This window comes from Culex pipiens, chromosome 3 (genome assembly GCF_016801865.2).
Source record: "Culex pipiens pallens isolate TS chromosome 3, TS_CPP_V2, whole genome shotgun sequence".
NCBI classification, from domain to species: Eukaryota; Metazoa; Arthropoda; class Insecta; order Diptera; family Culicidae; genus Culex; species Culex pipiens.
Genome location: NC_068939.1, coordinates 23745829 through 23768683, shown reverse-complemented (window position 1 = coordinate 23768683; position 22855 = coordinate 23745829). Strand labels below are relative to the sequence as shown.

Here is a 22855-nt window from a genome sequence, read left to right as displayed (position 1 = left end):
AGGGGTGGGGGGGGGGGGGGGGCGACATAAACTGCAATGGCCTAAGCGAGAATTATTTTTTCCTGTTTTTTTTTTCAAAATTGTGCGTTATTGAATATTTGAGGTCCCAAATTTTAAAATTATTTGATTTTAAAACATTTATGTTTTTGAATTTTGCATATCGCTCGCACTGACTCAGAGCATAAGAAAGGTCAAGGTCCGTTCTTACACTGAAAATTGCAGCTTTTTGATCATTGTTTAGGGGTTTCCAATTTTTTAACTTCAATCTGAGCAAACAAAAATCATCCCTTTCATTCTCGGCTTTTTATGATTCAGAGTTTAAGATCCGGCCACATGAGCTCGCTTGTTAGCTAATTCTGGATTTTCAAAATTATTATATCGAATACCAATCGATTTTATTTGATTTTGAACGAAAGCATGCCAGATTTGGTTGTAAAAAGTCCCAAGAAATCATTCCCTCTCCTTTAGACTTCTATCAGACGTCGAGTCGCATTTCTGTCGGGCTCAGATCTTCAACCTGATTTCCCACGGACTGGGATCGAACAAAAACATCGCATGTCAATGTGTTTGAAATTTAAAGGTGCGCTCCCACGTGTGACGTCAGAGTGTTGTTGATGTTTTGTTTATATGAGAAACGTCAAGTTGGGTAATTTTGCCGGTGTTTTTTTTGAAGTGACTGGAGTTTTTGCAACAATTTTCGGATGTTATCAGTGCGAGTTTGTGCCGTTCAGTCGAGTTTATTGAGAAATTTAGCCGTTTCAGGATTTTTGAGTAAGGTAAGAAAGTGTTTATTTTATTTCATTTTTGTTTTTGAAAGATATGTCTAACAATTGTATCTTATACAATAATTTTTCAATAGATTTGATTGAAAACATTTATCTCGAAAAAAAAAAAACAAGTAAATGCAAGATAGGATTTCTGTTAGAAAAACCATTTTGTTTTAAACAAAAGCAATGGGTTTAACGCCCAACCGCTCCGACAGCTGGGTGCAGGTCTTGATCTGATTCTCGTGGTAACCCAATCCGCCCTCTTCGTCCACCTTTTTGATGTGGATGCGTTCCGGATCTCCGGCCACAAGAACCGGTTTCGATTCGTCCGTCTGTAGAGTAGAACATTTGAAAGAATATTTAGTAATAAAATAGCTTGAAGAATTTATCAGAACAAACTAACTCACCCTCGGCATGTTGCGCAGAATACTGTTCAAATCGGACATACGTCCCTCAAAGCCGGGTGCAAAACAGGCCGGATTAATCGCCACAAAGCACTGACCCAGGTCGGCTTCCGTGTCAGCTCCCGCGTGCGTCCACTTGCGCACCTTCGTCGAGTAGTTCGAACCGGCCATAATTCCGCAGAAAACTTCCACCATCGCGGCTAACCCATAACCTTTGTACCCCGAAGTCAGCTCCGTCCCTCCCAGCGGCATCAGACATCCCGTATCGAACGCCACGTTGGCGTCCGTCGTCGGATGTCCCTCCGGATCTTGGGCCCAACCGTGCGGAACCGGTTCGCCCTTTCGGCGTTGAATTTCGATCTTTCCCACGGCCACCGCGGTCGTCGCCATGTCCAGCACAAACCCGTCGCCATTTTCGGCCGGTGCTCCCACCGAGATTGGGTTCGTACCGAGGGCGGCGTCCTTGCTCCGGGTGGGACTTGCCAGGGGCGAAGTGTTCGTCATAGACATTCCGATGCAACCTTGCTTCATCGCGTGCAGCGTGTAGTGTCCGGCAATGCCGTAGTGATTGGATCCTGTTGAAAAAAAAACCTTTAATTTAGAGAAATCATTGCTCCAAATGTTTCAAAGAAATACTCACTCTTGGCACAAACCCAACCGACGCCCACCTCCTTGGCCTTCTTGATGGCCAGGTCCATGCAGAAATTTCCAACGACCGCTCCGAGCCCGTTGTTGCCGTCGACCCACGCCGTAGCCGGCGTCTCATTGAGAATCGTCGGCACGGCCGCCCCGTTGCACGCGTTCTTGTGCAGATCGTTGATGTACATCTCGAGCCGGTTCATGCCGTGGCTGAAATGTCCCCGATAATCTGCCTCCACCAGCAAGTCAGCCTGCTGCTGGGCATGGGACAGCGGCGTGTGCGACTTGACCAGGCATTCCACCATGAAGCGGCGGGCCTCTTCAACGGCGACCAGACGAGGTTTCACTAGGGCGGCCATGGTTCTTCGCTGTTCCGTTGCACTCGAACGCTGCAAAAAGACTGGGAAACAGTTTTTTTTTGGTAGGTCAGCTTCTGGTCACGGCGGTGATAACCGGTTGGACAAACACAACTTGGCTTCACAGATAGTGGAGGGCTCTGGACTGGAAAGAGCGTTACTGATAGCTTATCGCGCGACACGCTAAATTTTGGGAGTGAGGTTGGTTGTGGAATATTTTGGACATCCGTGTAAGTGTTGTTTGTCTCGACAGGTTTCGCGCCGGGTCGCTAAGTGGCCATCTGCCTAGTCATTTTTACCATGTTGTGTGATAGATTATGAAGACCATCGTAAAAGCAGGCACGCTAACCTAGAATGATTACAGTCGATTCAGGAGATAATATACGATCTCAACGAATGCAAAGCTAATTTTACTGAAACCGAACTGAACAGCTGATTGGGTGAAGGTGACTTTTGTCTTTGGCGAGCGCTATAGTTTTGTTTTTTTTTTTCTTTTTCGTTGCCTCTTCAACTTTATTTTCCACTTGAAAATATAAGAATCAACCGTAGACGAAAATATCTCACATCAATAAAACGCAAAAATAAAAACACTTCATTCATACGATGTGCGTGGTAAGTAAAATTTGATATTTTTACGCACACAAAAAGAGTAAATTTTTATGTGACGAAAATGAATTAAATGATCCAGTCATTAATTGTTTCTCAAAATTTGTAAATAACTATTAAATAAAAAATAATAAAACAACTCTTCTTATCATCAATCTTCTAGGCGATGTAAAGTAAATAAATTCAAATTCAAGTGTTGGGAAATATATAAAAAATGTTGATGTAACAAAACAACCTAAAATCAGTTTTATAAACAGGAATTTCCGAATTTCAAATGAATTCAAGAAATAATTTGAGGAAAAATGCATATTTATCAGATACTATCAAACCCGACTGCCAATTACGGTTCTTTCCATGATGCATAAGTTAAAAACATGTTTAGAAATCTCAAAACTAAAGAATTTGTGAAAATACGCATAACTTTTAGTGATATTTGTGACATTTTTTTTTTTTCGATGACTTAACTGATTTACATGGTATAATAAATTCAAAGTGAGGAAAATAGCATTTTTTGCCGAAAGAAGAATAAAAAAAAAACTCGAGACTCGGGGCAGTCTCCCCAACAATCTCCTGGGCGAATCAGCAAGGTTCATTCAAGTTTCATAAAAGCACACAGAGCAAAGTAACATGGATAACATGTCACGCCGATGAGCTTGACTTTCACAAAACATCAAGTTTCAATCCATTTCTTGGATTAGTTTGCAAAAGGTCCTAAGCGCCTTTTGTAAACAAACAGTTTATCGATCAATTGGGTCCTAAAATGAAGCTTAGATTGCTGATATTATTGTTAACAGCGATAAAGCTTATTTTTCTGAGTACCTACAATGACCCTTTGTACGACCACAAAGAGTTTAAAATGGATTTTTAAATCAATTTTGAAAAATTAACCTCGCGGTCCTTCTTGACAGAAAAGCTCCCACTTGACAGCTCGTTCCAAGGGGACCATAGTTAATCCATCGAAAAAATGTTGTGTTGTCAAATATTTTTTTTGCATTAAAACGAAAAAAAAGTGATCAGAAATGGTTTTTAATCGTGTTTTTAACCGTTGTACATAAAAATTTACATAGGGCTTAAGTACCCAATTAACGAATTATCAATTTCAGAAATGCATTACATTGTCCACCGTCCTTCAGATACAGAGCAAATTTGAGGTTGCAATTTCAGTAAAATAAATAAGTGAATGCGATTCAGTAATCATCACATTTGCTGAAATTCGGTAATAAACAAAAACATTACTGAAAAAACAGTAACTACATATCTGTCAAACTGAAATGTCACTTCTGACTTAGTGTTTGGATGCTGCCGAGAGAAAATCATCGTTCAAGTGTGTTGTTTTTTTGAATATTGTATTGTGATCTTTAGAAACATATTCAGCAAATGATCTGTCAAACTGCCATAATTTGACGTTTCTTTTGCTGAAATTTCAGTTGTTTTGACAACCTTTTTACTGAAATTTCAGTCAATTTTCTATCAAAGTAACTAATATCAGTTAACTGAGAATTCAGTAAAATCTAAATAACTGAATCGTTTCCTGAAATTTAAGTTAATGAAAACTCAGTAAAATATTACTGAATTTATGCAAAAAAAAAAAACAAAACTCAAAACAATGAAAAGTTTGTTTTCAAGCAAAAGATGCAGGTGGTTTTATTACACATCATCAAAACGACAAAGAACTTTGCACAATAGGGCCTTTTAAAAAAACTCTAGATTTGCAAATTAACTCGATATTTAGAAGAATAGAAGAAAAGAATAGTTTCAGAACGATTTTATGTTTTCCCTGATGTAGGTATAGTTGAGCATATCCAAAGTAGTACCCGCTTTTGTGCCCTTGAGTGTTTTAAATCATATGAAATATGGAAGTAAAACAACAAATTAAAACGCGTTTCGAATTATATGTACTCCAAAAACTAATGAAATGTCATTATTTCGTAGAGATTTGTATGCTAAAAATTTGATCAAGAAATGTTATTCGTCCACTTGATGAACAAATATGTTGTAATTACGTAAATAAAGCTAACGAATTTCTGCCGCTAAAGTCCAATATAGGGCTACACTCTTAAATATTTTTTCACTTCAAAAAAGATCAAATCTATAAGACTATAGAGTTATCTAAGCCAGCTCTCACGCGCACTAGCACACTACAAAATTTAACCTGTCGAAGTGTTTTTTTTAAGAAACTCGTGCTAGTTCCGCATAGCAATGCAATGAAAAGGAATCGGCTTATATACTTTTTACTAAAAAATACTTTTTACTAAAAAATCATCAACAATCAGGATCAACTCGGATCGTTTTGCACCCTTTGACAAAATTGTAGGAAATTAAATTTCCTACGAGAATCTCACACTTGGACAGTTTAAGACGAGATCCGCGCCACCTGGTAGAAAAATACTGATACGATGTTTTTCTGCATACATTTTTGCGATTATCGATATATAGTAATTGTATGAAGCGACCCCTAAACTTTTTGTTGTCAGATTGATTCAGAAGGTATCCCTGATGTAGATTTTTTTTTTACTGTCACCCTATTGTACAAGCATTCTACGTATAACATTTTTTTTTAATTTGCCAATTCTGAGCTCTATATCAAGAATTCTCATTTCCACTTGTATGCTATCTTGTGACACGTCTGCTGTAAAAAGATAGGACGTGTCACAAGATAGCACGCATGTGACGATGTTTCATCGAACTGTTACACTCAAACCCCGATGGTTTGACACCAACTGTTGTCAAACGAATGGGGTCACTTTTTAGTTTGACTCCCTTTTCACACGGAGTTCACACACACTACCAAACTTTTTTTTTTAAAGTATTCGTGAGCGCCACTTTTTAGTTTGACTTTGACCAACCAACGGGGTACAAACTAAAAAAGTGTCAAACGAAAAAGTGACCAACCACCGGGGGTTGAGTGTACAATAGTAGCCGTCAATACAAAAAAGTAAATCCAGCAATTGCATGAAATTAAAATTAAATTGAGCCTTTTCAAATTTCCGCACAATTTAATAGCCAACTGTTGTGTTGGCAGTTTTGGCGCCTTTGCTCACCTTGGCACGTTGCATTGCCAAGGTCCTGGATGACCTGAAGCCATCGCTGCCGTCCACCAGCGATATGTTTTATTCGGAACTTATCACAGAGCACCTTCTGGGTATGACATTCACGTCCACAAATCACGTTTATATAATTACTATCAAGCTAAAACTGGCACATTCTTGCCGGCGACTGTTTCGTCGTTCGTTCATTGATCTTACAGTGCTATAGGAGTCATTTGTTTACACACGTTAGTTCACTTGTGCACATGTGTTTTAAGCTGGAATCCATTTTCGTCAGACACTTGTTCGAACTTCAAGTAGGTACCAGCTGCACACGAGATCGTCGCGAGCTTATTTATATTTTTATTTCTTGTTTTTTTCGCAATAAAACACTTCAACCTTATCTTGAACTTCAACGCAACACAATTAGCCTTCCAGTGCTCGCCAACCTTTTTGGTTAATCGCACCAACTTACCACTGCTGCTGTAGAATCCGGCACCTCCGACCAGATTTGCTTCCTGTCCCCACCGTGGACCAAACGCGACTGTGCTGCAGCTGCTGCCAGCATCGTGATGATGATGATGGACTTGCTGCCGTTGTGAGGGGGCATGGGGGGAAACGGCCACCAATACACGCCGAAGCGATGACGACGCCACGTGCCGGTGAACAACGGCCGATGCTGCGAGCATTATGTTTTCAATGTTGCGTTTCAACGGTTTTCGGGCGGGTGGCCTTGAGATCGAGATCTGGGGGGAAGAATTGGATGAAGAATTGTGTAAATAATTGAAAAAAAATATGCCAAAATATTAAAAACAAACATTTAAAGCAAAAAGTAAAAAAAAAAGAATCGTAGTAATAACATTAATATTAACATTTTTTGGTGTCAAAATATCCAACACACAGAAAAAAATAATGTAAATTTGGAAGCTGTAATTTTGGAAGGTTGAATATTACCTCTTTTATGATGTAACTTTACCTCAATTCAGACTGAAAAAGTGACATTACACCAGAAAACTGGTAAAATTACACATTTCCAGAGGTAAAATTACACCTTTTTTTCTGACATAAAAGATGTACCCCTTCCCAGATGTAATATTACCATGATTTTTTTTTCTGTGCAGTGAATTATACTTTCATGGCGCCAGTTTCCGTTCTGAGTGTTATTATGCCTTACGAAATCAAACAGCCTTTACATCGGTCGTCACATTGCTCACTGTTTTGGAAGGTGATTTTCCAAATGAATGGGGAAGAAATTATGCGTCGCAACATAACAAAAAAAATGGGGCGAACTAAAGCGCAGTTGAGTTTGAGAGAAGCAAACAGAAGGGGAAGCGTGCGTTGTTTTTTTTCTCGAGAGGTTTCTAAAGAACTGAGAAGTCAGTTGTGCAGGGATTTTATGGTGTGCTGTTGTGTAGTTTATTTCAGTTTAAAGTAATAATTACACGAAATTTATTCTTCATTTAGCAGCATTTAAACAGGTAACAAACTTAACTGAAATTTGTTCCAGAAATTCTAGTTTATTTTACAAAGATGTTGACTGTAATTTTTTAATTGATTTCAAATAAATATTACAGCAAATTCAGGAAAAAATACACTTTAAAAAAAACTTAAGTAATTTTTTTGTTCATATTAAAAAGACATGCTTTTTTTCTTGGAAGGAAAATCTTTTAAATAATTTATTTATGATAGAACCAATTTAGGCCGTTGCAAATATTTTTCAAAGTTTATGTCTCCCCCCCTTCAAAATTGGGAATAATCAGGGGGCAAAAAAAATATTTATTCGAAAAACTTCAAAATTTTAATGAAAGTTTAAGTTTAATCAACTCAATCATATTCAGCATGTTTGAACTCCTTTGAAAACATTTTAAATTTTCATGAAATACCAATATACAGCCCAACAAAAAGATTTTTTTTTTGCGAAAAAAAAATTCCGTCAATACCTCGATATTTTCAAAACTAATAATTGAAAAGCAACTGTATGCATTTTAAAAGACTTTTTCCATCCAAATGTTGAAACCTAGGCTTGTAATTAAAATTTTTATATTTTTATATTTTTTTGCCCCCCTCCTCGACTTTGGTCAGAACCAATGGACATAAACTTCAAAAAATATTTGCAACGGCCTTAAGGTGACGACTTTTGCGTTCGACAATATAAATTTCGCTTGTGCTTAGGTACTTAGGTACTCTATGACCACGGTGGTAATTTTGATACAAAAATTAAATCTAGAACGGATTTCCTCTATTCGGTCTCTTGACTTTGTTGAAGGTATCAAAAACAATATATACTTTTTCTTTTATTTTGCTTTATAAAAAAAAACAATTGCGCAAAATAAACATTTTGGAAGGAAATATTTGAAGCAATGATTCATTTACATCATTCTCTGCCAACTCACACGAAATCAGAAAAAGCTGCCCAGACCCCTCTTCGGTTTGCGTGAAACTTTGTCTTAAGAGGTAGTGTTGTTCCCTGATCACGAATCCTCGATACATTTTTTGTTTTGAACCTTTTTCCGCAAAATCGTGATAACTTGTGATGGTGCAAGCAAACCTACTTATTTAAAAAAATGGTTGTACCTGTCTGCTTTACAAATTTGAAGTTAACTTAAAAAAATAATCCTGCATACACGAATTTTAAAATTAAAACGAATTCAAAAAAATATTTAATTTTCTTTCTAATGATATGACACACGATTATTTACAGTAAAGTAAAAGAAAATGATGGAGGTTTTCTTTGATTCTGTTTTTGAGCAACACGTAATTTTTCGAATGTTTAAAAATGCAAAGGACTGTACCGCCACTCCGTCACGAGATAACGAAAAATATCACGGTTTCGTGATCAGGGATCAAATTAACCCCTTACACGGAGAAAAAACGTACCATGGGATTTGAACACTTTGTTCATGGTTCCCATTTTCATGAACGCTTGTTCACGATTTTGGGAACTATTTTTTCTCCGTGTTGGGTCCTGTCTCGGTGGAGTCCCTGGTAGGCAGTTGGACTAACAATCCAAAAGTCGTCAGTTTGAATCCCGGGGTGAATGGAAGCTTGGGTGTAAAAAGAGGTTTGCAATTGCCTCAACAATCAAGTCTTCGGACACCTAGTTTCGAGTAGGAATCTCGCAATCGAGAATTCCAAGGCAATAGGGGGATGGCGTCACTATTTTTAGACCACGTTTTCCACTTTTTCTCATCGAAACCGACTGCTTTATCGACTTCATTTTGTTGGGCGAGATAGGACGCCGTCTATTTTTAGTCGATGACTAAGCACTTTTCTACTCTTGCACTTAAAAAAACCAGATGGCAGCACGATGTAACGTCACGTCCCTATGCTGTAGAGCGAATAATTTGATTTTGATTTGATTTTTTTTCTCCGTGTAGGACAATGTGTCACGTAATTCGAAGAAGTTTGAGGCAACATAAAATTGCATTTTTTTCTCAATATTTTATCACCGGCATTTTGGCCACCATCTTGAATTACAAATTTGCAAATCACTTTAGAGCATTTTTGGTGTAATTCGATTATCCAAAATGTTTTTTTTTCGATTCCTGCGGATAATTGAGTCTTTTTAAATTTTCAAATAAATTCAATTTACAAAACCCTTAAATTAAAATTTGTCTCAAAAAAAATCGAATTAACTTTTTTTTTAATTAAAAAAAAAACACTACCTAATCCACCGTAGGGTGGTTGATGCCTTCCTCATAATAACATAGTTTTGTTTTTGGTAAAATAAATATGTTAAACCTACTAAAGATAGGGTCATTCTTACAGTATCTTTTGATTATCCAACAAACGATGGATTGCATTATCGATCAGAATATTGCTTTTATCGAATTAACTGTGATCCGATCTCGAGAAAGTGTATACATAACACTTAAAGGCTAATAACTTTTGATCTGATCTTCGATGATTTGAGCTCTTTTGAACTTTTGAAGTACCTTACTAAACTTCATAATTTTCAATAGGGACTTTTGGGACCCCAAGAACGAATGATACCAAAACGGTCCGAATCGGTTCAGCCAGTGCTGAGATAATTGAGTGAGAATTGTTCGGTGCACACATCCACATCCAAACACACACACAGACATTTGTTCAGTTTTTGATTCTGAGTCGATATGTATTGTATACGTGGAAGTGGGTCTAGGAGCTTGTATTAAGAAGTTCATTTTTCGAGTGACTTTATAGCCTTTCCTCAGTAAGGTGATAAAGGCAAAACTAGGTGCTCTGCCAAACGAATCTTTTTTGTAAGTTGAGGCATATTTCTAGATTTTTTAAATGGTCTTATAACTATATCAAAGACAATAGCTTTTAGGACCTATTCTTGAAAAAAAAAATAGAATTCTTCTTTTATTTTACAGAAAAAAACAAGACTTTGAAAAAAAGACCCTGCACAATAATTTCAACTTAAAATTTTGTTTAGAAGCTTTCAATTTATAAACAAACAGGGAATTCCGGAACATTACGTCAGTGACAGCTTAATAGATTCGATCCAGAATTGCAAAATTGCATCCATCTAGCGTCGTTTCCCTTCCGCACTAATATTTGCACCAACACAGTATTAGTAATAGTTATCAACGAAAAGTGCAGCACGTACGTAGGAGTACTTTTTCGCACTGCACTCCAAACTGCACTTGTAGTTGCACTCTGTCAAATGCATTTCCCCATTATGTAATTTACACAGTTCTTGAATTAGCTTGATTTGCGTTTCTTGTTCACTGACGACTTTGCGTCTACTCAGTCATCCACTAATACACGGGTACTATACCTTATAATTTATTGCGAAAAGCCACTACACAATCTTCACCACTGTCACTATTCACCAACTAACGAACGGCAGATCACAGGGCTTCTGAGTCCGGTGGGTGTTGACCAATGGATCAGCGCGTCTTCACTGACTTTGGCCTGGCGTTGCACACACAGTGTGAAGAATTTCTTCGTTTTACTTAGTAGAAAAAAAGCGTTCGTTTTGGCCTAAAAATAAATGCCCTGCGATGAACGCGCGACGACAACACCGTGAATTAATATATCCAACAATCGGATTCTTCGGCGAACAAACGAGTGAGAACGCACCAGCCACTATAGGAAGGTGGAACACGAGAACTCGGTAAATTCAGAAAATCGATACAGCCCCAGAAAACCAGGTCACGATGAGTGTTGGTCCCTCAAGGGTTATGCTTCGTGTAAGGTAGAACAGGTTCTTGTACGAACGCATTAAACATTTATTATTCATACCAAATACATACTTGGTCGGTTTCCTTTTTCATACCATTTTCGTTACTTTTATCGACGAAACTCGCGAGAAAGGCCTCCAAGAACAACAGGTTGGCTGTAAGAAGTCAACGACGGGAAACAAAGTTGAACACCACCACAAACAAAGCTTTGTTTACGTTCTTGTTATCATTCCGATGCACACACATGCAAGCGCGGTCATAAAGCAAGCAACACATGTTCAAGCGCGATACCCGGGCTTTGCTGGGTGTGAGTGTGTGAGTACCGCGCGCGCTCGAGATAAACGTGGATAAAGCAGGCGGCGGCAGCCGGAGCGAGCGTCGCGACGCTGCTATCCATCAATGAACGAGGGCGACCGATTCGGAGCAGCGAGTGCGAATGCGCGGTAGGGGGAGGCAGGCACAGTTGAGACGTGATAGTTGAATTTGGTTTTGAAGTATTTTAGAATTAGAAGCTTCACAAAAAAAACATTTTGTTCATAATATTCCATAAACCATTTTTTTTATGCATCGTTAGCTTTGGTAGAAATTTATAAAGCAAAGCAACGCTTACGCACAACACTACCCATAATTGAAAATTCGGCTATTATGCCAAATCAAGTATTCCGAGAAAAACGCGTTTTAGTGTTTGTCACAAAATCTCCATCGGAAGCACTGGCAACTCTGAGCCAGCAAGTTCACTTTCTTCTGTGCTCCGCAAATTTTTTTCGATTTTTTTTTCCAACGCGAGTGACAAAACTATCCGCGAATGGCTCCCCCGGGGGGACATAAGCCCGTTCCGGAGCGCCGCAATCCGTTTATTCGGCCGAATTCAGCTCGTGGTGCTTCACCAGGCCGAGTTGCGAAAAACTCGGACGCCACCAAACGGACTTGGTCACCGTCCGTCTTCCTGAACATGCCGAAGGATATCCCTGACCCTTCGAAACTCCATCCTGGGTACAGCCCAAGAAGCCCTATACAAACCCGTCAAAAAACGGCCATGGACCAGCAATCTGCAGGAACGTCCGGGGTTTCATCCTCCGGAGGCAAAACAGTGCCAACAAGCTCAAACGCAATTAAAACATCCAACACATACGATGTGCTGAACGAAGACAATGGTGACGACGACGACGACAAACAGAATCCAGCCGACGGTATGGAAACTGAGGACGAAGCAAAGATCAAAAACAAGAGGCAAGTGCCTATTGTAATACCAGACTATCCCGGCGCGGCGATAGACAATTTGCTGTCTCGAGCTGGTTGCCAGTACGAGATTTTAATCTTGAAAAGCAGCGTGCGCATCAGCACACTTAACCGTCCTATGTTTGAAAAAGTGCAAACTGTGCTAAAAGAAGGCAACGTACCGTATTTCACATACGCATCGCGGGACAAGCTTCCGGTTAAAATTGTCTTAACCGGATATGTCCCAGTAACCGCAACGCAGCTGGCTGAAGTCCTTGACGCGTACGACGTGCATCCCCAGGAAATTCGTGTTCTGTCCAGTACCGAGACGGTGACTGGCGAACACGTACTTTACCTTTTAGTGTTCGATCGGGGGTCAGTGAAGCTTCAGGACCTTCGCCGTATCAAAACACTTGACGGTTTCGTTGTGAGCTGGAGGTACTTTGCCAAGAGACCTACGGACGCAGCGCAATGTCACCGATGTCAACGCTTCGGACACGGCTCTCGCAATTGCACGCTTCCTCCCAAGTGTGTGAAATGCGGGGAGGCCCATCTCACAGACCAGTGCTCGCTACCTCGGAGGACGAACCTTGGGGACAATGACAACGCTGAGCGAAATAAAGCTTTGGTCAAGTGTGTCAACTGCCAAGGGAACCACACAGCAAATTTTCGCGGGTGTCCCGCTCGGAAGAGTTATCTCGAGGTGCTGGAGAAGCAGCGGAAGAAACCAGCCAACAAACAACCAGCTAAATCATCGTCTTCGACGGTCCCACGTTTGACGCATCCACCTGGTTGGGGGCGTACCTACGCTAGCGTGACTGCCTCGGCTAGCGATGAAACGTCTACTTCTGCTGCTGCTGCTGCTGGAGGGGCTGATCTATTCACTCTAACTGAGTTCCTTTCTCTGGCTCGGGAAATGTTTACCCGTTTCCGTGCTTGCCAGAATAAGGAACAGCAATTCATGGCCCTCGGCGAGCTGATGATAAAGTACGTGGGAGCAGGGTAGAGTGCTACGCGTGCTGAAGATCTACGACGCCGGAAGTGCTCTGGCTTGCTTTGCATTTTAGAATTAAGTTTTCCTTTCCCTGTCCCCTTCCTTAAGTAATTTTTTTGTAGGTTTTTTGATAGTTTTTTCCTGCTCCTGTCACCCCCTTTTCAAAGTTCAAAACATCGAAAGATTATTGTGTACTTAGTAATAGTTGAAAGGAACCCCATATCTCTATTTAATGTATTTTAAATACCACAACTTGTACACCGATAAGTACCACTAATAAAACAAAATTGAATTGAATTGAACAAAATCTCCATCAAGGTCATCGTTTGGTTTTTCGCATCGGCAGCCAAGTCTAAACACTATTTCAGTGAAATGCAAGTTCCAGGAGATGCTTTGGAACATCCTCTACCAACTGGTGCTAATATTTCGTTTTTGCCAAAAGTGGATATTAGCCGTTTTTTCAATGGTGGGCAGAACAGTAAGAGAAGCCTTTTCTAGGCATTGTTGGACTTTTAGGTTGTTTAATAGTTCCAGATTGCAGTGCATATATGTGTAAGCGAGTTAAGTAAAGCTATCAGAACCTCTAATTTCAATTTATATGGTATATTAACCATTCGGAATTGTCAATAAAATCCATTAAGTCTCAATCAATCAATAAGGAAATGATATCGGAAAAAATTCGTTAATCTGTCGAACTAACGGTTTTCAGATTGTGGTTGTATCGACCATTGTTGCGAATCGAGGATCTGCTGGAGTTTTGACGATCAAATGGAGCCTAAAATTTTAAAACGGACACATGGGTTTTGTGAACAGGAGTTTATCTCTTTAACTCAAATGGCAGTTTAAATAAGGTATGATAGGGATATACTCTTGTAACTTGATTCAAGTTACTTTCAGACAGTTTAGTTGGGGTTGTTGATACAAGTTAGTTAGTTTTCCTGAAATTAATTATTGGGCATAAATAATTAGTTAAATTGGTCAAAGTGGACTATTTAATTGGCAGATCTGCTTCTAGTTGTAATGTGAGACAAGACTACTGACGGACGCGACAGAACGGGGAACAGAAAAAAGGCCTCAAGATTTAGTTAGCTTTCATTTTCCAGTAAATTTATTTGATTTCCTTTAAATTTGAAATACATCATAGGTTCCCTTTGTATAAATCTCAAATTAGTTTTTGATTGAATCATAATTTCAGTTTTCCTTTATTCAGTTTTAAAGTTAGATTAACGTAACTGCTCAAGTCATCCACTATTCTTACTACTCACACCTACACTAATTTTCTTTCATCTTCCCCCTCCCGATCCCCTATATCTTCCGGTGGTGTTAATTTTGTATGCAATACTAGTTCGGCCACTACCACAAGCACAAGAAACCGGACTTGTACTGACTTGAGGCCGCGTCCCCCACCTTGCTCCGTAAAACGAAAACAAAAACGAAAAACCATTTGTTTTTATGTTAAACTATTTTTTATCACTTTTTAGTACTTGTCGTACATATGGGTCATTCCATCTCAACTGTGCACGAAAAAGTGCAAATTTGAAAATTACCCTCTCCGATCCTGCTCAAATTTGGCAGGGCTGTTGATACTATCAAAACATGCAAGAATCCCGAATTTCATCCAAATCGGACCACCCCCTCCATTTTTGTACCTCCCCAAAAAATCGACTTTTTGGCGATTTTTGACCAAACCTCCTAGTTTCAAATGACGATAACTCAGGAACCACAAATCTTAGAGGGTCGGTCATAGACTCAATTTTGAAGGCAATTGGACGTAGAATCCATTTCCGTGATCAAAATGTTGTTTAATTTATTTTTTCTACCTGTATTGCGCAATTGAAAACTTGAAACGGCCGTATCTCAAAACACCCCAACTTATTTTTTTAATTTGACCTCACCATCGTGTTCCCCGGCCAATTTTACATAAGAATCACTTATCGACAGAAATGAATATGTTTCGTTCCAGAGATATCGAATTTTAAAGTTCTGTGTTTTCGAGATTACCTACATCAGCTTCATTCGCCGCATCTGCTAGAAGCACACAGGCGGGCCGATCAATTACTGCTACCTGGTGTTCTGGGAGATGAATAATTTAATTTAAATTTCAAAAAAATTACGCAAATATTTATTCAAATGGCTGATACCTACCTAGATCAATGTATTTTTGTGAAAGGAATATTTATTGGGTTATTTTGAATGCACCGTTTTTTTACGTGTTGCTAACCGTTTCAGAGTACCTCCGAGGCCATGACTAGGGCCTTTATCGTGGGCGGTAGCAAAATAGTGCCATTCAGCAAAAACCCCAAAACCTGCTTTATTATTATTATTATCATTATTATAGTTTACTATTGACACTTTACCATAATTTGGCAAATCTGATTTATGGTTTAACAGATTGATCATATTAAATCAATTTTTATATTGTTAGCCAGCTCCATTTGATTGAAAGATGATTTTGGTCAAGGTAGGTACATTTAATTTAAAAAAAATCTTCATACGTGAGGACAGCAGCCGTGATAGAACAAAAAAACACTGTTGTTCGGACGGTGTCGAAATCATCGCAACTAAATTTGGGGAATTAGCCGCTTTGAAGCAGATCAAACTTTGTGATTTGCTTACATTTTTCTATTTTATACTTTCCAGAAATTCTTTTCCTACCTACTCCTTGTGATCGTCCTTCACTAGAGTACAACGCATCAACAAATTTTATTCATTTTAATTCATATTTTTTACTCAATAATGTATCGTACACTTATTGTTCAGTGTTACTAACAAGATTAATTGCATTTTCCTGCTCGCTTCGTCGGAATCCAATTCTGCACTTTATTGTGTGTCGTTATTGCTCTGTCCTGTGGGTTAGCACAGAAATTCACCTAATTAATTTTTTTGAGCAAATAAACATTCGCGATTAAACTCCAGTTTCCTACAGTGTTATACAGTTATTTTTTGCCCAAATTGATAATGATTATTTATGATGAAATATTATTTCAATAAATGACCAGGTAGCAGTTATTGATCAGCCCGCTTGTGTGCTTCTAGCAGATGCAGCGAATGAAGCTGATGTAGGTAATCTCGAAAACACAAAACTTAAAAATTCGATATCTCTGGAACGAAACATATTCATTTCTGTCGATAAGTGATTCTTATGTAAAATTGGCCGGGGAACACGATGGTGAGGTCAAATTAAAAAAAATAAGTTGGGCTGTTTTGAGATACGGCCAATTAAAGTTTTCAATTGCGCAATACAGGTAGAAAAAATAAATTAAACAACATTTTGATCACGGAAATGGATTCTACGTCCAATTGCCTTCAAAATTGAGTCTAAGACCGACCCTCTAAGATTTGTGGTTCCTGAGTTATCGTCATTTGAAACTAGGAGGTTTGGTCAAAAATCGCCAAAAAGTCGATTTTTTGGGGAGGTACAAAAATGGAGGGGGTGGTCCGATTTGGATGAAATTCGGGATTCTTGCATGTTTTGATAGTATCAACAGCCCTGCCAAATTTGAGCAGGATCGGAGAGGGTTATTTTCAAATGCTGTTCCGCTTCAGATGGAATGACCCATATATAAAACAAGGTTCGCCGAGTTGTTTGAATACCACGAGTGTTAAAAAAAAACAAGGTATTACTCTTCGATTCTGTTATTTTGCGGATCGCTAAATACATGTAACGTCTTTGTAATTAAATAAAAAAGCGGATCCGTTAACTAAATTTTTCACAATTTTAATGCTGGTTTTACGCAGTATTCAACAGTTTAACTTTTTTACAATACGCAGTGAAAATTTTGTTTGCTTTTTTTTGAATTACGGGACAACTAGAAGAAAATATGTCTCAAAAAAACGGGATTCAGAAGTTTCTGGTTTTGGCAGAATCCCGGGAATTTCCGGGATGGACGCACTACGTTACACAATCGTTGACCCCCTCTACCCCAATCGTGAAAAAGAACGCTCCCAAAGCAAAGCAGTATTTTCTTTCGACACAGCAAAATAGCCTTATTAACTTTTATTTTCTGCGATTTTTTTTATTTTAAATGTCAAATAATGTTTTTTCTGTGATATTTTCTGCGCTTTTCAACAATAATGATTATCAAAATTAAAAACAAAAGCCTAGCCGGACACTATCCATTGGTACTAACTATTTTTATGACCAGGAATCGCGACATTTGTGGGGTCACAAAAAAGTAGTATTTTGCATTGTGTCAAACAGTAGTCAAAGACAAACTTAAGGAAACCTTTTGAATTTATTAAAAAATATTACTTAGAGAAATAAATTGTTCCGGTGTGTTATTCGGATGTTTTCAGACCCGTTTTCTTTTTATTTCCAGATGGCTTTTGATATTTTTTACAGTGTTTCGTTTATATTTTCTTGGAGTACTGTTATTTTGAAGCCATTCCGTTTGCAATCATAATACTTTAAAAATTTAACATACAACCTCCATGGAGACGCAACGCTAAATGAAGAGTCACTCCTTTTTTAATTTTGTAGTGCTCTATCGTGTGGTTATCTTCCAGTTGTTTGCCGGCATAAATGAGACGTTGCTGAAGTGGTGGAATGGCCTCTTCAATCTGAATTTTAGCTTTCACTTTTTCAATGGTATCAGATGATTTAATGTTTTCGATGTAAATTATTTTATCGGCAAGTGTTTTAACAAAGATATGCATTTTAAAAAATCACCTGGAAGAAAAGAGGATATTTGTTCGGCAATTATATCAGTTGAATTACGGGCTTATAGGGACCATCCATAAACCAGCTTAAGAGGGGGGGTCAGCGTTTTTTGTATTGAAATTGTCCACGTGGTTTATGGATGGTCCCATAAGTAATTTTCGGTGAAATTAAACCCTAAAATATTAGAAGAAAGGAAACTGATAGGTGGATAGATGACTAGTGTCTTAGAAGAAAAGTGAAAAGGACGAAAAACTAAGTCATTTTTTTCTTCTAATTTTAGAGTTTAGTTTCACAATTAGTCCCAATACGGTTGTAGTTACAAAGTGAGCAGATCGCATGCATGAAAGCTTTTGCACTAGATTCCCTTGTGGAACACCAAACAGTGAGGTACTCCTGGATATTAGCTCCTGAAAAGTGCTTTAAAAGTGCAAAAAATGCCTAACGGCAAAAAAAGAGGCGGTCCTCACCAGCAGGATCGGCAGATTTGAAGAAGCTAAAGAATGCCGAAGCGCTACCTGCAAAGCCAGGCAGTTTGAGCAAGGACGCTCAAAATTCGTCTGGAAACCAGTTCGCTACCCTCCCTGTGGACGTAAGCGAGAAGGAAGAATTTGAACGACGGGAAAAGTTGCCACCCATTTTTGTGAAAACATCGTCATCGGATTCGGTGCGAAAGTGGCTGACCGGGTTTATCAAATCTGGTGCTTTACGAGCTTCCATTCGCTTGTGTGCTGATGGACTCAAAATTCTGCTACCTACCAGAAAGGATTACAACTACGTTCGGGATTTCCTGAACAACACAAAGATTGAATACTACAGCCATGACGACCCAGGTAAACGCCCCATGAAACAGGTCCTCCGAGGTCTGTACGACATGGATGTGAGTGTGCTGAAAGAAGAGCTCAAAACTCTTAAGTTGAACGTGATCGAAGTCTTCAAGATGACGAGACACAACAAGGACATCAAGTATCGTGATCAACTGTACCTGGTTCATCTCGAGAAAGGATCGACAACGCCGTCTGAGCTGAAAGCAGTTCGGGCAATTTTCAACATCATCGTGACTTGGGAACGTTATCGTCCAGTGCACCGTGACGTGACGCAATGTTCGAACTGCTTGCAGTTTGGACATGGTGGAAGGAACTGTTTCATCAAGAGTCGTTGTGCAACCTGCGGAGGTGAGCACAAAACTCAAGCTTGCGAAACAATCAACGAGAACATCGAAGCCAAATGCTTCAATTGCGGCGGCGACCATTCGACCAAGAATCGAAGCTGCCCAAAACGAGCTGAGTTTGTAAAAATTCGGCAGCAAGCGACGACGAGGCACCAACCAAACCGTCGCAAAACACCACCAGCATACACGGACGTGGATTTTCCTGCTTTGGCGTCACCAGGAGCAGGATCTACTCGAGTGGTTCCAAATCTGCTGCCATTGCCGTTGAATCAGCGGCAAAGAGTTGCAGAGAATACAACACCTCCAGGCTTCAGTCAGCAACCGAGGGAAAACCAACCAACATCAACGGGCGAAGGCAGTAGTGACCTGTTTTCACCACAAGAACTTTTGAACATTTTCATCGAGATGACAACAACACTGCGTGGTTGCAAAACTCGTCAGGAACAAGTAAGAACTCTTGGAGCATTCATCTTAAAATACAGTACGTAGTTTACTCGTTCTAGTGATTTTGAATATTTCAATGAATTTATTTTTTTTAGTTTTAAGTTTAAGGATTAGTTGTTAAAGTGATTTTTTTTCTTTTTTACCCAAATGTATTCGATTCAACGCAAAAATGTAAAACAATTTGAAGAAAATAAAATAAATGTGATCAGTTAATAATAAAACGAAAAATACAACAAAGATGAAGAGCATTAGGCCATACCACTTAGCATGTAAAAGAAATGTAATTATTATAAGAATGTTCAATAAAGACATATTTAATTTCAAAAAAAAAAGCTTTTGCACTTATGTAGATGACGCTTACCTTCCGATGCTCACTAAACAAAAAAGCTGGAAGCGAAAGGTACTGCTAACTTATAGGTTTCAGAACCCAATAGCAACTGGCAGAAGTTTTTCAAGAAATGTAGCTAATCAGCGGAATACATGTTGATAAAATTTTAACTGTAATCGCAGTTCTTAGAATCTACCGGTTGATTCAATGAGGTAAGGTATAGGGGATAAAACAAAAGCTATATTTCTTGGAATATATATCGCTATCGATTGTGATGTGAAGTAGGTCTCCACAATTTCGCAAATCAAATTATCTTTGTATTTTTTTTTCAGTGTTGTTAAACGTTTAAATAAACGTGAACTCAAGCAGAGCCAAAGTAGAAAAGAACGTAAATAGTAAATGGCTAAATTTTGGCACAAACATCGAATTGGTGCAAAAAAGTTGAATTTGAACACCCAACTGGCAGTCGCATGATTGTGATGCATGGCGGCATGAAAGTATATCAAAATCTGCATGAAAACTGTCCTCATGCATTTTTTGCGATATAGGGGTATGACATTTTTGCCCGTTACCGACAATTATCGACATTACCGACGGCTGATTGATTGTATTGGAGAAAAAAAAAACTAAACAGAACGAGGCTTGAACCATCAACTTCTTAATTACTGGTCCGACACGCTACCACCGCGCCATGGACGCTTGATGAATTGAGAGGGACAGAGCACCAACATAATCTTCTCTCTGGAGTGTTGCTCGGGGACGCGCCAGCATTATATGTGTTGGTGAGAACTGCAGATCGCTGACATGTTTATACGCGGGAAAAATGAGCTATGAGCATGCTGCAAAAACTGTTATAAAATATAACATTTTCTGCAGCAAATCCACTGTTACAGATTTTGATATATATTTTTCCTTTGGGTGTAGGAACGCTGACTGCCTTATGTCGGTTCAGGAGAACTGTGGCCACTTCGGAACCGATTCCAAGGTACCACGGAAATGGTTAATAATTGTCATAATTGTCATATTGAAAGCTCGTCGTGTTGGTTATCAAATTTCATGAAATTAAAAGCATTTTTTTTTTCAGATCGCCACCATGTCCTCATCCGCGTCGTCCGAATGCGTCCGCGAGCTCGACGGCGACCTGTTTGCCGCCCCGAAGGACCACTCGCTGGCCCACTGCGTCGCGTCGGACCTCAAGATGGGCGCCGGAATCGCCGTCCGCTTCAAGCAGCTGTTCAAGGGCGTGGACGAGCTGCGCGCCCAAAGCGTGGGTGTCGGTGGCGTGGCCGTGCTGAAAGACGGCGGCCGGTTCGTGTACTATCTGATCACGAAGGAGGGCAGCTACGACAAGCCCACGTACGGCGATCTTACGCGGTCGCTGGAGGCCATGCGGAAGCACATGGTAAGCTGTGTGTTTTGGGGTTTGTTTTGGTGGGGTGGGGTTATCTTTTTTAACGGACTTGGATTTGGTTTTAGCTGGAGAATGGTGCTAAAAAGCTGGCGATTCCTCGGATTGGCTGTGGCATCGATGGGTTGGAGTGGCCCAAGGTAAAGGGCATATTGAACACAACTTTCGGGACAGGGGATGGTTTCGAGGTCGTCGTGTATAACTTCGTTCCGAAGAAGTAAAATGGGAGTTTTGTTTAGGCGACACCAGGTAGTGGTCATGTTCCTTAGTAGGGTAAGGTTTTGAATTGTGAAATCTCAAATAAATGTTTATTCAGGGCAGTTTAGTTCTTGAAATACGGTCCGAAACTTTTCCCTCAGTTCCTTTGGAATGAAATTTGGAAAGCTAACTTCAAATGTTACAAACAGATCTCCACGTTGGGTAGTGTCTTCAGGAAATGGAAGCCCTTCACCCTCGAATATCTTCACGTAGTGCGGGTCAACAATATCGACTATTTGCGTTACGATCTGCCTCCCATCGATCCCTTCAATCTCGAGTGAAAACCCAATCAACGCATTTTCCAGCGAAATGTTCTGAACCGCATGCAAATCAACGCCATCTCGGCGAAAACGGTCATGATTGCTCTCCGTCACGACAAACACAATATCCGACGGTATAATCTTCGGTCCGCGATTGCCAGCTTCCGGAAATCGAATGCTCGTCCCGGACGGAACTCCCGGCGGGACGTGCACGGGAATCGTGTCCTCCACGAGCACCATCTCAACCTGCGCCTCGTCGGCGAATTCCTCCCGGATGATTCGCATCTTCTTGATCGCCCCGTGGAAGATCTCCTCCAGGCTCAGCTCGATGGGGTGCACAATGTCCGGGCCTTTGACGCGCACCGCCGTCGGGTCATCAGCGCACAGCGGAGGGGGCCGCGTGACGGCATCGATAAAGTCCCCGTACGGTGAGTAGGTTGCGAAAAAATCCTTGTAGATCTTCATGCAATCGTTGGAGAACTTGTACGGCGGGACGAATCCTGCCGGGGTAACGACTCCGGATTTGAGGCCCTCTTCACCGTACAGGTCGTAGATTTGACGCCGGTGGGCATTACTGAGAACGTCGAACGCCTCGTTCAGCAGTTCCCAGTAGTGCTCGAGGGACATCGAAGGGAACGGAATTTGGGGCGCATCGTGGAAGTCATTTTTGGGGTGGCAACGGACGGCGAACTTGCGATAGCTAAAATTGGATTTTTTTAATTTTATTAGGAATTTGGATGAAGATTGATTCTTACGCCAAACGAATGTCCACTTCAGAAGCGGTTCTCGGAATATCCAGGATGGCGTAGTAATCGAAGCCCATCTTGAAGCTAGTTGAAAGGTGTAAACCGGATTGCTAGGATGAACTTATTTAGCAATTTAGTTTTGAAAATCGATAACAAAACTCAACTGACTTTTTGGAAACTATTCAAAACAAAATAGCAAAACTGCAGCGCAGAGTAAAAGAAAAAGAAAAAAAAATGGAAAAAATATTGTTTGTAAGTCGTTGCAAAACTCGGCTAAGAGAAAAGGGCGCGCCAATTTTGGAAAGTTAAGCAATTTGTTATTGTAGACGGTATTGTTTTGATTCGCAGTATGTTGAACCAACTGTTTTGGAAATATCATTGCAGAACTAGTGCATGTGATAGGTC

At 39.8% G+C, this 22855-nt stretch overlaps 4 protein-coding genes across 8 annotated transcripts in view; 2 read left to right on the top strand and 2 right to left on the bottom strand.

Moving 5' to 3' along the window:
* LOC120420647 (uncharacterized) overlaps window positions 1–8220 on the top strand; it is a 31705-nt gene extending 23485 nt beyond the window's left edge. Inside the window, exon 5 of the mRNA XM_052711192.1 lies at window positions 8202–8220. The gene's annotated coding sequence lies outside the window, so the exon portion shown is untranslated. The remainder of the gene's footprint in view (window positions 1–8201) is intronic.
* On the top strand, window positions 625–21526 carry LOC120420666 (ADP-ribose glycohydrolase OARD1-like). Of its 3 annotated transcripts, none has more exons than XM_052711194.1 (4): window positions 689–776; window positions 20703–20763; window positions 20863–21180; window positions 21255–21526. In XM_052711194.1, the coding sequence occupies exons 2-4, from the start codon at window positions 20719–20721 to the stop codon at window positions 21405–21407; spliced, it is 516 nt and encodes a 171-aa protein (XP_052567154.1). In that variant the 5' UTR covers window positions 689–776; window positions 20703–20718; the 3' UTR covers window positions 21408–21526. The 3 variants fall into 3 exon arrangements, with proteins under 3 accessions (XP_039439698.1, XP_052567154.1, XP_052567153.1); XM_052711193.1 differs by lacking the exon at window positions 689–776 and adding an exon at window positions 20240–20560; XM_039583764.2 differs by lacking the exon at window positions 20703–20763 and having other exon boundaries at window positions 625–776.
* LOC120420664 (uncharacterized oxidoreductase YjmC) lies at window positions 900–11079 on the bottom strand. 3 transcript variants are annotated; one of them, XM_039583759.2, is made up of 5 exons: window positions 11062–11079; window positions 6274–6544; window positions 1812–2210; window positions 1175–1746; window positions 900–1099 (listed from the first exon to the last, which is right to left on the bottom strand). In XM_039583759.2, exons 1-5 carry the CDS (start codon window positions 11062–11064, stop codon window positions 941–943), a joined length of 1404 nt encoding a protein of 467 aa, XP_039439693.1. In that variant the 5' UTR covers window positions 11065–11079; the 3' UTR covers window positions 900–940. The 3 variants fall into 3 exon arrangements, with proteins under 3 accessions (XP_039439693.1, XP_039439692.1, XP_039439694.1); XM_039583758.2 differs by having other exon boundaries at window positions 11039–11074; XM_039583760.2 differs by lacking the exon at window positions 11062–11079 and adding an exon at window positions 10561–10711.
* On the bottom strand, window positions 21495–22346 carry LOC120420665 (dnaJ homolog subfamily B member 13-like). Its single transcript, XM_039583761.2, has one exon. It carries the CDS (start codon window positions 22329–22331, stop codon window positions 21495–21497), a length of 837 nt encoding a protein of 278 aa, XP_039439695.2. The 5' UTR covers window positions 22332–22346.
* Between the last annotated feature and the right edge of the window lie 509 nt (window positions 22347–22855).